The following is a 17246-nucleotide window of genomic DNA, read 5'->3' on the forward strand; positions in this document are numbered from 1 at the left end:
AGAGCCACCAAGAGGTACAAAAGAAACACAAAGAGAGACAACAGCAACAAAGACACCCAAAACAATTAATGAGAGACACAACAACCAGAAAAACAATCAAAACAACCACAAAGAGACAATAATGACCAGAGAATCACAAATACATTACAAAGGGACACAAAACAAGTTCAAAAGATACAAAACAAACATAGAGATAACGAAACTTACACACACACACACACACACAGACACCCACACATTCACCTACACACACACACACACCCACACACACACACGCACACACACACACACACACACACACACACACACACACACACACACACACACACACACACACACACACACACACACACACACACACACACACACACACACACCTATAACCTTACGGTATATGTAGTTGCCCCTCACAGTGACCTTATTGAAACACACAAAGGCAATCATGAGGAGCATGCACACACACACACACACACACACACACACACACACACACACACACACACACACACACACACACACACACACACACCGACTCCCTGCCTGGGCTCTAATTATCTTCATTAAGTGAAGCTGTAATTAATTGAAACTCATTCAGTGTGAAATCAAACTGCTTCATTAACAGACTCATGTTGACAACACTGACTGTGCTGCTGTTAATGCTGCCAGCCGGCTCAGCTTCTTACTGGGTGACTTGGTGGCTTTAGTCGTGGGAACGTGCGCGGAGTTATAGTTCTACTGTTGTGGAGAAGTTGTGTCAGAATTTCAAAAGGAATTTAATTCCAGTTAAACTAATTCATACAGACAATTTTGACACATTAGCTGTTTCAATCATTTTGGCTGTTTTTAAGCAGTTTTTGCAGTTTCCTCCATTTTATGTTTTTCCCCCTAGCTATTTCATGTTCTTTTTTTTTTTTTTTAGAGTCATTTTATAATCCCCCCCAATTTGTTTTTAAATCTCTTTTTAGCCCAGACATATGTCTAGACATATTTAGCTAAGACATAATTCCTTTTGACATTTTCTCTGGTGTGTAAATATAATATAAAATAAGTGAAATGCTTATTCAACGTGTAATTTTGCAAAAGCTTCAGGGAGCCCCTACAGAGGGGCCGATGAGCCAGATGTGGCTCCAGAGCCACAGGTTGCAGAGTCCTGGCATGTAGATGAACAATGATGGACGCAAAACGGCACTTAAGTCACTTTGAGGAAACGCCACGTCCTCGGAAGTTACAGGACGCGACCACCTTCAGCCACCGCCGCCTCGCTGCGACACACAGCTGCACCATTATCGCTCACTTCACCACAGCCTTCTGATATAAGCCACATCAACGAGAGTCCAATTTCAGACTTCAACATTCAGGCATGCCCGGTTGAGGATGTAGTAATTGATGTGTTATGTACTGGTCGACGAGTTTATATTTCCTTACATAATATATAAGGGAATATATTGTGTTTCTGATGATATGATTATGTATAGATATGATTATATTATATTATATTATATTATATTATATTATATTATATTATATTATATTATATTATATTATATTATATTATATTATATGTTCCTGTTTCCCATGTCTCATATACTGAACTTCACTCAAGGTTGATGCGGTTAAACAGTTGCCCAGCAGGACCTTTTGGCCCCGGGGGTCTCCGGTACATAAATGCTGCTGTCATTCACTGTGATTTCAAGTTTTAATTCGACCAATCAGATCTCTCTCCGAGTTTCTTCTCCTTGGCTTGTTGATGCCACCGGAACTTTAATACGGACTGACTGGTGTGATGTGGTTTTCCTGTTGTGCAGTAACCAATCCCCTCATCCTTCCTCTCTCTCTCTCTCTCTCTCTCTCTCTCTCTCTCTCTCTCTCTCTCTCTCTCCCCCTCCGTGCACATGGTCAGTGGTTGTTGAACGCCCGACAGTTTCTGCATTTATTCATGTGGACCCTCTGAAAGTTTAATAGTGCGGCTCCATTAATCTTTGGGCCCATTTTAAAAGCAAGAATTAAAGATTCATCTGTATTCCTCTTCTTTTTCTTCCTTATCCCCCCCCTTCACCACCACCACCACCACCACCACCTCCCTTCCTCCCTTTCTCTCCTGGCTTTCCCTCCAAAGCTGACACTCTGAAATATTTATGAGTGCTGAATCACTGGATGAGAGGAGGAGGCTCCTGAATGCATCACGGGGCAGAGGAGCAGCTTCACTGCCGCCCTCACAAAACTGGAGCCGCTTACGTATGTGAGCTGTTGCTGGATATCCAGCTGAGCGTCAGAGAAAAACCACAATGGAAACGCAAAGCTGCACGCCACAAATAAAAACAAAAAGACAGCCAGGAAGTCTTAATGTCGGATGATTAAATCTGGTTGGAATCGACTAATAAATCCTTTTCAATAAGCGGCAAAAAGCACTCGTCGGTCAGACCGTTTCAAAGTTCCCTCGATAGATTTGTCAGGTTCAACGTCAACTTATCGCCAAGACAACAACAAACAAAAAACAAACAGAAGTGAATTAAAAACACAGCCTCGGCTGGAAGAAGTAGCCAGCAACTAACAACAACCAGAGGAGGAAAGAAATTAAGTCAAAAAGTCAAGCCGTTCAAAATCAGGAGCCCCACACGCACTGGAGAGTAAAACAGGTTTACATTGTGGGAAACAACAACAACAACAACAATGAGACGACAACTGGGAATTTAAGACAAGATGGAAAAGCTATAAAACTATAAACATTTATTATTTTCTCTAAAAGGTTATGTTTTATATGTGATTAAAACTCATCAGTTATTTGTGTATTTAGTTTTTCTTCATCGAGTCTCTATTTCAGGCGTTCAATCCCCAGTTCTCCTCAGGAGACCAGCAAGAGGATAAATGTTTGTAAGCTCTTATATATATTTATATATTTATATATAGGTTAGGCTATAAATTATATTGCAATAAATTTCAAATAAAGACTTTAAATTGTGACTATACTCCACTGGGGGTGGAGGCATCATCGTGTGACCAGCAGGAATGAACACTGAAACCAGAGCTGAGCGATCAGTGATGCAGCAGTGAAATATAACTGTCTTAATGCTACTGGAGCAGCATTAGCAGCAGGACATACATATATCAGATCACCTGTTGCATTTGTCAATTATTATTATTATTTTTTCATATTGAACCTTTATTCATGTGCTTAACCCTTAAGAACTCAGACCCACTTCTCCTTAAAGGAAAAGTCTGTGAACCACACCACATGGACAACATAGAACACATTTCTGATGTTTTTCTTTATAATTGTTTGTAATAAGTCAACATCACAGTTATTTCTGCGTATCTAATAGTGTTCATATTTTCTTTTTGCCACGAAATGAGTAAACTAGTGAGTTCAGTTCAAATGAAATGAACGAGTTCAGTGTGTTACGCTCATGTCACCGTGGGGTTTTTTTACGGGTTCATCTCTTTATACACGTCATCTCATTAACAAGAGAGATCAAGTAAAACACAAACTTCCATAAGATCATATAAAGTTACTGACATAGTCAAATCAAAGTGCAGGAGTATGATGTTTGACATTGTGAACAAAATGTTGACTTACAAATGACAAAGAAGTAGAAAGAAAATGAGTCGAGCAAAAACTGGAGCATAACACTTTTTTTTTTTTTTTTTTTTAAGTAAAGCATGAATGAATTGTTTGCAAACATATTGCAGAAAAACTTTAAACACAGAACCAAAGGTGTAACAGCAGGTGCAACTTGTGAATAAAGACCGACGAGATTAAAAAAAAATTCTCTCTATGAATGTAAATATCAAAAATTTGATCTTTAGGATGAATTTTCAACTAATGTCTGCTACACACTGTGCAATCGGAACAAGCAGCGTCACCTTTGTCGCCAGACTTTTCTGAGACTGTCTGAACTTTGTCGCAGGTTGTCTTTTGAACTGGACCCACACTGAGACTAATCTTTGGTCTGGGGCTGAAAATCGCAGTGTGTAGCAGGAATAAGGGTGAGTGAGAGTTGAGATGAGGGACGACTACAGTGTGGCCAAGAACTCAACTTTAACTCCTACGAAGATTCATCCCCACAACGTGAATATGTGTTGGCTGTACATGGTGTAGTGGTTTGTCCTGCTGACTCACAGTGAAAAGTTACAGATTCAAATCCAGGTTGGGTGTTTCTCTCATGGAGAATTTGCATGTTCTCCCTCAGTGCTGGGTTTTCTCCAGGTGTCCCTCCCAACACAGTCTGGAAAGAGGATTAGCTCCAGCAGGCCTTGAGTTGGATAAACTCTTAAATAACACAGATACGTTTAAATAAAATCAGAAGGTAGTAAAAGTTTTCCATGAACTGATTCAATTTTTTTTTAAATTGTTTTTTATTATTCTTGTGGTTGTTATGGATGAGAGTGTTTCCATATTTAGTGTGTGTGTGTGTGTGTGTGTGTGTGTGTGTGTGTGTGTGTGTGTGTGTGAGTGTGTGTGTGTGCGTGTGTGTGTGTGTGTGAGTGTGTGTGAGTGAGGAGGAGCTGAAGGACACCGTGAACATCAAGCTCCGCCCTCCAAGACGCACCGGGAGCAGCGGGCTGGAGCTGAGCCGGTAACCGAGTCAAACGCTCCTCCTGCTGCCGACAACAAACTTTCTCTCCGTTTCTTTCTGCTGCTGCTGCTCTTTGTTCCTCTGGATCCGTCCTCTGGATCCGTCCTCTGGATCCGTCCTCTGGATCCGTCCACTGGAGCCGTCCCGATTCGGACTCCGGCTGCAGACGGTGGGAAAGTTTGAGTGAAGGACGGAGACCGAACTTCCAGGGAGCAGCGGGGAGGAGGCGGCGGAGCTCCGGGGAACCCTGCGCAGTTTGTGGAACTCTGAAAGTGCGGACCGGTTCGGAAAAAGACACTCTGGAGCCCGGTGAATCGTCCCCGGGTTCAAGCGCAGGCTGCGCGTAAACGTGGGAGCGAGCGCAGCCGGCGGCGGGACGCACATGGACGGACTGGGAGGCTGTGTGCACACAGTCCCCGCTGCGGTCCTGACCCCGGTTCTCACTCGGTGAAGATGAACGATTGGACGCGAAGAATAATTTCTGGATTTCCGAGGAGAAGCAGTCACCGTGAGATGGAAGGATCCCCGCTGGGCGCAAACCGGTTGAACCGTGTGAGGATGCCGCTGGTGCCCGGCGCGCTCTGAGCGGAGTGACTCCTCTCTGGTTCATGTGCTTGGCTCCTGGTCCTGGTTCTGGTCCTGGTCCCGGTTCTGGTCTTCCTCCCGTCGCGTCCTCACAGCTGAACCCAGGAGCCGCGGATGCTCGCCGGGTCGCAGCGCAGCGCGCCGCCGCCGCTCATGGAGCGCTCCGGGCGGCCGCCTCCGCCGCTGCCTCCGCTGCTGCTGCTCCCGCTGCTCGGCCTCCTGCTCCGGATCTGCTCCGCCGTCACTGACGACCGCCTCATCTCCGACCGGTACGCGGTCTATTGGAACAGCTCCAACCCCAGGTAGGACCCGAGCTCGGGGACCCGGTAGAACCGGGCCATGATGAGGGAACGTTGCGCAATGAGCCTTTAACTCCAAACTTTCTGATTTCTAACAGATATCCAAGATAAACCCAGCAAATCTCACAGATAAACTCTGGGCTCACGATGATTTTTTAGATGTCATTTATACACTTTTAATGAAGCAAAAAAAAAAAAAAAAAAGCTGCCTTTTGTCTCTGCTGCAAAACTCCTGCAAGTCCTGGAAGCATTTAGAATAAAGAAAAAAAAAGAGAAAACTCCAAATATTACATCTATAGTGGACCAGCTTTGTATTCTGCTCAATTTTCTTCTGCATTGTGGGAAACAAAACACGTAAAAGTGAGAAAAGTCGGTGAAATGACGTGAACGATCCTCTGCTGCTGTATTACAAACACACCAGTGTGTGTTCTCCACACATAAACACTCACTTTTAATTTACCCTGGATTTTAGTGTCTGGCCACTTTAAGCTGATTTGTTTATGAATGAAGACACCGTTATTTATTTATTTATTTATTTTTGTTATTCAAGGTTTTATTGACTGTTTCTTGGTAGAAGTTTGTTCTTTATCATTATTTTCATTGTCCTGAAGCTCCAGGCTTGTGCTTTTCTCCTTTTATTGATTTTTTTACTCGATATAAAACTTAAATAGTGGAAAATGTGAAGATAGGAGCTTCCCTGATGTCTCAGTTTATTTCGAATCATAAAGAAAAAGACTAGAGGCTGAACCTAAAGGATTTATATGAATTTTTAAGTATTTCTGAGAAGAATTCCTGTGAAGACTTTTTTTTTTTTTAATTATTTAAACAAAGTCGTAGCAAAATCTAATATAAAACGTGAATGTGATTATCAATACTTTGGAATCAAAACCATATTTTCATCAAAACCATCCATTCTTTGCTGAGTCAATCTGCTGGTTTTGCTTTTCAGGGTCCGTATTAGTATTTTTCTTCGGATGAGGGGATTGGGTCAATGATTGGAGGTTAAACTCTGATTAATCTTCACAATTTTAATATTTGTTTGGCTGAGAGAACTTAAATGGTGATATATTTTTTTTTGGGGGGGGGGGGGGGGGGGGGGCTAGTTGCAGAACATTTCTCTTTTGCTTAATATTCAAATATTCTGATATCAAAAACATCTTTTTAATCAATAAAGTTCAATATTTGCAGAGTGGAGCAGCTGTTAATGGCTTTTCAGCCTCTTAGTTTGTATGTTTCTTTGATTAACTGAGTCTATTAATCAATAAAAAGCATATTGAAGAGAAAAAAATGTGACGTTTTTTAGTTTATACGCCAAAAGAGACAGTTTGGAGAAATCGTAGAGTTTTTGTCAGTTTGTAAATAATTTTCTGTAAAAAAAAAAAGACCGAAATTGTGTGTTTTTCAGCTTTTAATTGAACAAAATAAGCATTTTCATGCTTTTATGCGGTCTTATTGATCCCAGTGCTGCTGCTAATGATTATTCTCACTGTCCTGAGGCAAGTTACTCTTATTATAAACAGTCAATGATTGTGCTCATCGATTAAACATGGAATGTCTCATTTTGTGAAAATAGTCAGTTAACGGTGGGAAATGTGAGAATAAACAGACTTAAAGAAGAAATCAAACATTTTAGAGCGATTTTAAAGATATTTCAGTCAAAATGACAACGATTCAGAAGCATTCATCAGAGTATGTCTGAGTATAAAGTATTTTAGAAGCTTTTCCTTCTGTTAGAGGCTGAGAAATGTGAAATATGTTTAGTTTCAAGCTTCTTTAACCAGAAATCAGATTTACAGCAAGTGTAGACTACATCAGTGTAGAACAATGATTTAAAAGGTGAGTTATTAGCTGCAGTCGTTGATTTATATTCCCATCTGTTAATCAGCAAAGTTTTTAAAGACAGAATCGTCTTTTACTAATCCAAAAAGTGACTAATTTGCATATTTCTACTTAGCATTTGACTATATGACAGTAAACTTGAACAACACTGGGTTCTATACAATTCAAATGACACGTAACATCATATTTTTTACTGTTTTGATGCATATTTGGACTATTGATTAGCTAAGAATGACATATCTCTTATCATAATAAAAAATGCTAAATAAAAAAACACTTTTACCCAAAAAATCTAAATAGCTTTTAGTGCATGCAAGAGAATAAAACAGAGACCAGATCAGTTAAAAGGAATTTCAATTATGTTTATGTCGGAAGAAATTACTGTAATATGGAATTTTTCATCAGAATATGTTTCTGTGTGGCCTAATTTGTATTTTGCCTTTTTTTTAAAAAAAAAATCAGATTATGAAATATTTTCAGCTTTCAGCTCCTTACATGTGACAGTTTGATCCTTTATATTATAATGTTCCAGAAAATGTCACTCTGGGCTTTTATTTATTTTATTTATTTTTCTTACAATTTTGTATACGATTCATTTATTTGTCTCGATATGTTTGAAAAATGAAACAAGCCTTGAGGCTTGAGTCAAACATGAGATAGAAAACAGGAATCTTAACATTTTCTCAAAATTTCTGATGAAAAAATTTGGGATTTTTGTGGTTCTGGTCCTCATCGTGTTGTAATTTGATGCTTTTCTTTGTCTCCTGACACGTTGACCGAATATTTCTGATGTGGTGGAAACACTTCATTTGGTCACTGAAATATGTCCAAGAATACACAAAATCTATGAATTGTTGAGTTTATTTTGAAAAACTAGTGGGATGAGCAACTGGATCAAAAATAATGTAAATGTAAAAAAATAAAAAATATTCTGTTGACATGAAGGAATCTGAAAATAGTCTTCATCCCCAACAGAAACTTTGGAAAATATATTTTTGTTCTAAAATGATGTAACCAAATCCTTCAAGGTCAAATCAGATTTGTTTTGCTGCTGCTTTACATGCCAGGTTGTGAAAATAAAAATTCTCCACTACAGTCTTCAATTTAAAAAAAATTCCCAGCATTTCTATGCATCGTCAGTTACATTAATGGTGCTATTACTACTAATACTGCTACTTCTAGGCCACTACTACTAATGAATAGAATATAATATTACGGAAAAATTCCCAAAATCTGAAAATTCTGAAAAATATAGTTATATCTAAAAAAAGACCACAAAAAAACCCCACATACTTAAATGGTCTTATAGTTTTTTTCAGATTATTCATCACATATTAAAAAAAAAAGGCCATTTTGTGTCTCGAGTGAGACGGTTGAACTCGACTTCTTCCATCTTTAGACTGAAAAACCCTGGATATTTCATCTTTTCTTCCATCGTACCACCACGTTGCTTTGAGCTTCATGAAGCTGAAGCAGACGTTTTTAACCACTCGGTGAAATACAAGGAGCTCTTGTGGAAGCATTTCTTCCACTTTGGACATCAAACCCTTTTTAGATACCGGCGATACAGAATCAGACGTTTAAAATGTCAAACTGACCAAAATCGTACGCATTTCTCCATTTGTAGTTTACCTTCTCTCCATTTGTTTCGAATTTACCTTTCACCTGGTCATGTGCTGCAGGTTCACCACATATCGCGTTATCTGACACAAAGGAGCAGAGATACGATGTATTCGATGGCGGGTTGAAACTATTTTACTCCAGTTTTCAGGGTTTTGTTCATTGTTATTTGGGCAAAAAAGACTGAAATAGATTTTTTAAGATTTGATTTTTACAAAAATGGGATTTCAATTCGCCTGCTTTTGTACCATTTGCAGAAAAATAAAAACAGCAGGTATTTTCCCTTACAGTTGATTCTTTTCCTCGTCAGTCTTTTCTGATATTTTCGTGCTGAATTAAGCCTGAAAACCTTTACAAGCTCTCTTTCTTTCGCTTCGATACGAAGAAAAACAAGACTCGTTTAAAGACGTGAAACAAAAAAATTTGGATTTCTGCGTTGACGTCGTCTTGCGAGAAACGTTTCTTCTCTAAAACTGAAGCTGTTTTGCTTCTAAAATAAAAAATAAAGAACAGAAACTCCCATTTTACATAGTAAAGATGTGCCTGCCGAGGCCTTGATGCGTGACCTTTCACCTCTTTCATCCTTTACTGTCTGTATCAAGCTGTCGTCTCCTCTGATTGGCCGGCTGAGATCTGAATCCTCCAATAGGAGCCAGCAGAGGTTACAGTTCATGGCCGTCCTGCAGAGGCTGTACAAAGAGGTGAAGAGAAAACTAATTGACATAAAAAGAAATACGACAAAACGACTTTATTCAGCCTTTAGCGAGTGTGACCTGGGTGAGCGGAACTTGATCAACGACACGTTACCGCTTTATAATCAGATCGATTCAGGGGCGTGAAGTTCTGTAATCCAACCGGCTGAATGTGTTTTACTTGAAATCGATGTCGACTTGTTTTGTTCAGCCTGAACTGGAGAGAACATGAGAAAACCCGGATATTACATTTTCATACAGAGGCGACTCACATGCTGTTAAAATGTCTTCTGTCAGTCAAAATGATCACATTTGGACTCTTTTCAGCTTCTGTCAGGTGGAGAAAAGGTCTTTTTCAGCTCAAATTAGAGAATTCTCAACCTCACTTTCCTAAATAACTGACTCAATCAACATTTTATCACTAAAGAGATAATAAGATAAATAATGGTGTGTTTCTATTGTCTCTGTTCAAACGACTCAATGCTTTTACTGTTAAGGTGTGTGTTTCCACGTTTCCTTTCGGGATTAATGCCACCTTTTAATTTCATTACAATAAATTAGATTCCATTCATTTACATCCACAGCATTCATTTTGATTCCATTTAGTCCCCTTTTTTTTTTCTTTTTTTTTTTTCTATTATGGTCCTTTGTACTGCATCCCATAATAGTCTTAGTCGTTTTAGGTTTACTCCATTCTTTTATATGCTATCGTATTCATTTCTATTCCAATTGATTTCATTCTGTTCATTTTCATTCTCTGATGTTGTGAAGTAAAAGTGTGTGTGTGTGTGTGTATGTGTGTGTGTGTGTGTATGTGTGTGTGTGTGTGTGTGTGTGTGTGTGTGTGTGTGTGTGTGTGTGTGTGTGTGTGTGAAGGGATTGAAAAAATGGCACTTTTTCAACAAAAATTTTTGAATTTTGTTTTTGTTGATTCTGGCAAAATATTGTATAACATAATTTAGATGTTTTCTCCCACTTCAAGAGATTTCAAACACACACACACACACACACACACACACACACACACACACACACACACACACACACACACACACACACACACACACACACACACAGCTTCATATAAAGGACAAATCTCCGTCTGAATGCGACATTTCCTCTTTGCAGATGATACTTTTATTTCTCTTTTCTTTGAAAGCGGATTTGCTTGTTGTTGTCGTACATGTTTATGTTATAAAGTGCGAGCTACAAAACTAGATCAGTTTAAAAAAAACACTCGCCCTTAACTTTCCTGATCAGAGATTTGAAATCTGTTCATTGATTGACTCTGAAAGGCATGTAGATGCTTTTACACTGACGTGACCTTTAAAACTGTGACACCACTTCCTGTTTCTTTTGGATGTTGGTGTGGTTTTGCTTCCGCGTTTGGAGTTTCACTTATTAGATTTGAACAACAGGCAAATGCCTCTAAATCCTTAGCCGTGTAACATTTGTCGTATTTAATTTTGTTTGTGAATTCGGCTTTGTTTTCCGTACCGTCGTTGACTTTGTGTTTACTTTGATCTGCAGTCTAGACTTTCTTTTTTGTGCTCATCTATACAAAACGTCTCGAATCTTAATCAAAATACCTCGTGACCTAAAACGACCTCCATGCAGTTTTACAAACCACCATTTTGTTTATTTGTTTATATCGTGCGCTGATTCAGATTTTAAACCTTTAAGATGATCCGACTGTGAAACGAGCTGATGTCTTGAAAACCGTCTTTCTTTTGTTCATTTGCTTTCATGTGAGTGCAGATCGCTTTCGTTTTAGCAATGCAACAACAGTCCGGAGAGCTCCGATTGGTTCAAACTTTTTTGTGTGACCTGAGGTGACCTTGTGAGATTTTTACATCCAGTATTTAAAAAAGAAATATCCAATTGTGTTTTCTTTGCTTTTTAATGTAACACATTCCAAAAGGGCTGATTGGTCAAACCTGGCAACCTTGTCGGATTGTTATTGCTCATTGTTGGGTTTTTATGGGAGTTTTTTTTGGTAGATTTTGTGTCTTTGTTGCTCTCTTAGTTTTCAAGTTGGAATGAGAAGAAAAATTGTTTCATCACTTTGAAACTTTATGTTGTGTTATTTTGGGGTTTCACCGTTCAGAGTTTGTGCGTCGATACATCTGTCATTTTGTAAAGTTACGAAAAGCTCCGCCTTACAATTTTAAATGTGTTTGGGTAGTAAGGTGTGGGACTATTGTGTGTGTGTGTGTGTGTGTGTGTGTGTGTGTGTGTGTGTGTGTGTGTGTGTGTGTGTGTGTGTGTGGTGTGTGTGTGTATGAGACTCTGATTGGTGCTGCTGTCCGATGACCTGAAGTGACCATTTCACATTCTCTGAACGAACGGCTTTTTTTTGTGTGTGTGTGTGTGTGTGTGTGTGAGTGTGTGTGTGTGTGTGTGTGTGTGTGTGTGTGTGTGTGTGTGTGTGTGTGTGTGTGTGTGTGTGTGTGTGTGTGTGTTTCTAGCGTGCCGATTGGCCGCTTTAACCGTGAATTGATTTTAGCCTTTCGTGTGAGGTTTAGTTTGATTTGTAAACGCTTATGGAACTGACTTTTGGTTGAATTCTGAGCAGTCTGATTGGTGGAGCCATCACTTAACCTTCCTTCCGTCCACCTGCTTTTATTTCAATTTTGTGCTTTTACTATTTGTGGTTCAGCTTTTTATCGGATAAACAGGAAAATGAGTCAATATCTGCAAAGCCTCGGGTCCATTTATTTGCGTTTTATCCTTAAGCCGCCTCGTGACCTGAGATGACCTCATACGATCTGAATATTTTATCAAGTTTCTTTCTTGCGTATATTTGTTTCTGCTTTAATGCATTTAAAATGCAACTTTCCTCTTTGGCACTGTAATCCTAAATGTCGGCTTTTAAGCGCTCCGGTTGGTTGAGCTGCTTCATAACCTGAGACGACTTCTTACATCCAGCCGGTCTCAGGTTTATTTTATAGCTTCTTATTTGGACAGACATTTTGAGGTCATATTATGTAAATTCACCTTGCTTTGTATTTTATTGTAGCCGTGTGACACCCTTTTTTTTCAAGCACTTTAATTGTTAAACCTCATCTCACATGTTTATGATGGATTCAGTACATTTTTAGGGCAAAAGGGTGATCAAAACAGCAATTCAATCTAGTAAAACCCATTTAGACTTTGATCCATGCAAAATAGGAGGCACGGAACTACAAATATTCTTTTTTTTCTTTTTTTCATCTCAAGGTCATTTCTGATTTTATTCTGAAAATTCAGTTTTTCTTAATTTTTTTGTTCATTTTCCAATAAAAGTCACAGAAGAGCATTTTACACTCTGTAACACGTCTCAAATTTCAAATCTACTGATTCTGCAGGACTACTAACGCGACTGTCTTGGTGTCATTTTAGAAACAATCGGGTTAAAACCAGGTAAAGATCCTTATTGGGACACTAAAGTCTAAAACTTTCTCAGCAGGTATGCAGGACGACCAAAATGTTCTCCGGATGCTTTTACATTTTCACTGGAAAAGTTTTTTGCTCATTATGTAGCCCACAACTACGATTAATCTCGATTTGAAGTAATTACTTTTTTTTTTCCTGACTAAGATGTTTGTTTGATGTCAGGACAGTCTCCAAGTTACAATCCTGGTTTAGCACCAAAAGAACGCGCCGTTAAAAGCCTCCAGGAGGAGAAGAGACAGAAAATAGTGGAGTGCTTCCATGCTAACATGACAGATGATGTTTCGGGTCCAAAGCTTCAGGACATGTTTACACTTTGATGCGATACAAGACCGCAGAGATGATTTAGAGTTGCTTCCTCTTTGGTCTTTTGGCAAAATTTCTCCTTTTGTGAGAAATATTGTTAAACTAGTTTCCACCAAAACTCACAGCAATGTATTTTTTATTTTTTTATTAAAGGAAAATTCCCTATTTCCTCTAAAATTCAAACAAAAGAAGATGAAGCTCTTTTAATAGTGACTATTTTCTTGCAGAATACAAAATGTTGCAGGTCTTCAATGCTTCAGTAAAGAAACTGGTAATTATTTTTTATATATATCGTTTATTTGACTAGGGGGAAAAAACCACAACCTTATTGAGATTAGAATATCTTTTCAGGCAGGAACAGTTGTTCTGGACTCTCTCAGGTTGGCGCTGGTGTATTCATGAGGAGCTGCAGGTGTGATGTTGGTGGAGGACAGGTTGTGCTGGGAGGATTTTGAAGGAGTTGCAGGTGATATCGGGAGCAGCTCCGGAGCTCGGTGAGGCGCGGAGCGAGGAGGAGGAAGTTCACAGGTGTTTATGGCAGCTTTGTGATTCTTTTTTTTTCTTTTTTTTTTTTGATGTTGTGGTGCGTTTTCACAGATTTATGAGAGAAAAAGGAAATAAGCTGCAGGTTTGACACGTGTTTTGCGAGAAGGGGAAGACTTTGTTGGGAATCTGATGCTGCATTCTCATGTGACCTCCGAGGATTCCTGTTGCTGCTAATTCAGTCGTGTTTCCACCAAAATAAATATGAAAATTGCTCCGGTTATCGCCTCCCATTTGGGACGATTTTACTGTAATTTGAGTATTTTGTGACATTTTGTGGGGCTTAAACTAACATTCATCTCTGATCTGCTGCATACGTTTGATCCAAGGGCAGAAATCTTAAGCCAATGGGGGGGGGGGGGGGAGTCTGAGCTCCTCAGGATTCTTCCTGTCCGATCTTTGCTGGATTAAGCTGGAAGAAGTTGTTGCTCAGTGTCACTGTCTGAGCTGAGCAATGTGGTCATGTTTGTCCTGATGAATGGCTGAACTGTGCGAGCGCCTTTCTGCCGGTTATCCTGGATTTTTCTGCTGATGTCAGCGTGTCTCTGCAGACTGGAGGTCTTTGTGACGTCCCGACTCAGACACTCTTGAGACGTTTCCCTGTTCGCATTTCAAACCAAACATTTCTCCACAGTGACTTAGCTCGTCGACAATAAATGAAATGATGAGGAAATGAAGCGCTGCTCCGTGGCTGCAGCCTCTTTCTGTCTTATTATCACGTCGTTTCCATCCCACTCTCTCTCTGTCCATCTCACTTTTCTATTTCCCTCTTGCGTTGTCTTTCTATTTCCCTCGCTGTATCTTTGTCTTTCCATTTCTCCCGCTTCCTCCCTGAAGCTAGAAACCCATCAAACTGGGAACTCCATTAGAGATCCCTGAAGGGAAAAAAAAAAATTCCCGCGACTGAGAAAAGCAAACAGCTGAGTGAAGAGAAAGAAAAGCCCCTGATGGGTTTAATAAAAGTAGACGTGTGATTGAAACTGCAGAAAACATGAGTTCATATTGAATGAATCGACCTCGCACACATTCAACACATTTTAACAACTTCTGCACACCAGCTACTCTGCGGTCTGTTCCTTTAAAGAGCTCCCCTCCGTCTGGTTTCTCTCTGTTTTCCTACAGTTACAGGACGAATTGTGTCGTTCAACATCAACAGCAGCATTTAACATCAAACCTTAGCAGCTCGCCATGAGTTCAAACTTTTCTTCGTTACGTAGGACATTTAGGAAACTTTGAACAAATTTCAGCTGCGTGTTTGCAAATCAGATCACAGGGTTGTAAATTATGGGGCCGTTATGGCAACATTTGGAGTTTGTGTGTTGATATTTGTATGTTTGTAAGGACATTGTCTGTACACATTTTGAACACGGTGTAATATGTGTATGTGTGTCCACAAGGACCTGTAAATGGCCGTCCTCACCTCCACCTTCAGGCTGACCTCTCAGTCAGCTGGGCCTTTACCTGTGCATTTTGTCAGCCAGTTGTTGTTGTTGGTTGTTTTTTTGCCCTTAGCGTAGACTGGCAGGCTCATGCCTCTCAGGCAGAGCGTCTTTGGATCTGAACTGATTAATTTTTTTCAGCCTTCATAACACTAAGTAGCATGAATGTAGAACTCAGTGATTACATACATAAAAGTACGGGTTTCGAATAGGAGGCAGCTTTACAAAAGTGAGCCTGCAAGTCTGGACATGGGGGGAAATAAACTGTGGCTCCAGGAGAGTCTTGCCTATCAAAGCAAGAGGTGGAGGTGAGACATTTACAGGTCCTTGTAGGTACAAACACATCAAACATATCACACATGCAAAAATGTAATTAAATGCACACATTTTGTCAGGTGATAAGAGACCATTTGCGTGCATGCTAAATATTATGTTCAGCACGAATTGCCCGCTCATCATCGCCACTCATGAATCAGCATATAAAAAGTTGTCATGTCTGACTGCTTGAGCGACTTCATCAGCTCCCCTCCACCTCCACCTCCTTGTCTTTTTTTTGTGGGTGTTTTGGTTCTTTTCTTCGATTTTCGCCTCCCCGCCCGCCGCTCTGCACCGCTGCAGAAGAAAATGGCGGACTGTGTATCTTTTTCTTTCTTTTTTTTTTTTCTTTTTTTTTTTGAACAGTGAAAGAAGCAGAATTGCACGGCTGCTGTAACCGCCATTTTGTTCTGCATCTTAACTCCCCGTGACTCCAAACCCTCTGACCTCGACCCGAGTGAGGATCAGCCGAGCGGCACCTCGGACGGACAGGAAGTACCTCTTTCTTAACCGAAACACGCCGACATGTTAAGAGAAATAAACTGTTGGGAATTGACTGGATTTATCGGTGAATGCAGTTAATTTTTCCTTAAATTCTTGAGTTTTTACTGGATCGCCGGCTCTTTTGAAACTGGTGGTGGGGAAAAAAAATCACTTCAGACAAGATTAGCAGCACCAATGAGATGAAATCACAGTGAATGTGCACAAAAACTCGGCTGGTTTGAGCTCCGCTTCAGAACAAAGGTGGCTGAAGTACTAATTGTTTCTACTTCAGTAGAAGTACAGACACGATTATTTCGAAATTCTCTGGAAAAACTACTGATTTATGAAAGTACTAGTTCAGAAATGTACTCAAGTATAATTTTCGAAAGGAATTTTCTCACGATATTAATCTAGAATCGTTTTAAGTTTCAAATTATTTGAGAAATGAGCTTTTCTTTTGTAAACTAATTAAATTTAACACTTAATGGTGGATTTCTGCGTTACCAGGAAGTGGGAAATGTTCACTTCCCAACAGGTAAAAAACATTTCCCAGCTCCCACTCTGTCAGTACTCAGTTTTTGAAATCTAATTTCAGCTTAATAAACAATATCTAATGCATATAAGGTTTACAGTAATTGATATTATACATGCACATCTTGAAAAATTAACTTAAGAGTATATAGCTTTATCACTTCTTTCTACACTCACAACATAAATACGGAATGAAAAAAGATTTAAAAGTAACTGCACGAATTATGTCTGTCTGTAGAAAATATAAGAAAACTTTTGATCTTTTTAGATATTGTAACCTTATGAAATGCTGGATTTTTGATTTTCATGACAAACATCAAGGATAGTGAACAAAACAAAAATGCTTGAAATATTTCAGTTACTGGTAAGTATTTGGAAATTTTACTGTATGAATTAAATTCGGAAGAAATGACCTTTAATTCTTTTCCAACGCACCTGTTTAGACTGATGTGTGGTAGGAAGAAGCTTTCCCTTTGAAGTTCAATTTATGCCTGTAAATATAGCTTGAAGCTGTCATACCTGTTCCCCTTTTGGTGTTATGCTAATTTACATTTTTTTAATTCTATGTGCCTGCCTCTTTAAGAGTCA

At 39.5% G+C, this 17246-nt stretch overlaps 1 protein-coding gene across 1 annotated transcript in view; it reads left to right on the forward strand.

The window, feature by feature from the left end:
• Positions 1-4545: 4545 nt before the first annotated feature.
• The window catches only part of LOC308115232 (ephrin-A2-like), an 86859-nt gene continuing 74158 nt past the window's right edge, over positions 4546-17246 (forward strand). The window contains exon 1 of the mRNA XM_080472653.1: positions 4546-5461. Within this exon, the coding sequence (XP_080328779.1) occupies positions 5274-5461 (188 nt within the window). The 5' untranslated portion in view covers positions 4546-5273. The remainder of the gene's footprint in view (positions 5462-17246) is intronic.

Source organism: Lipophrys pholis (genome assembly GCF_963383615.2).
Source record: "Lipophrys pholis genome assembly, chromosome: 10".
Classification (NCBI taxonomy): Eukaryota; Metazoa; Chordata; class Actinopteri; order Blenniiformes; family Blenniidae; genus Lipophrys; species Lipophrys pholis.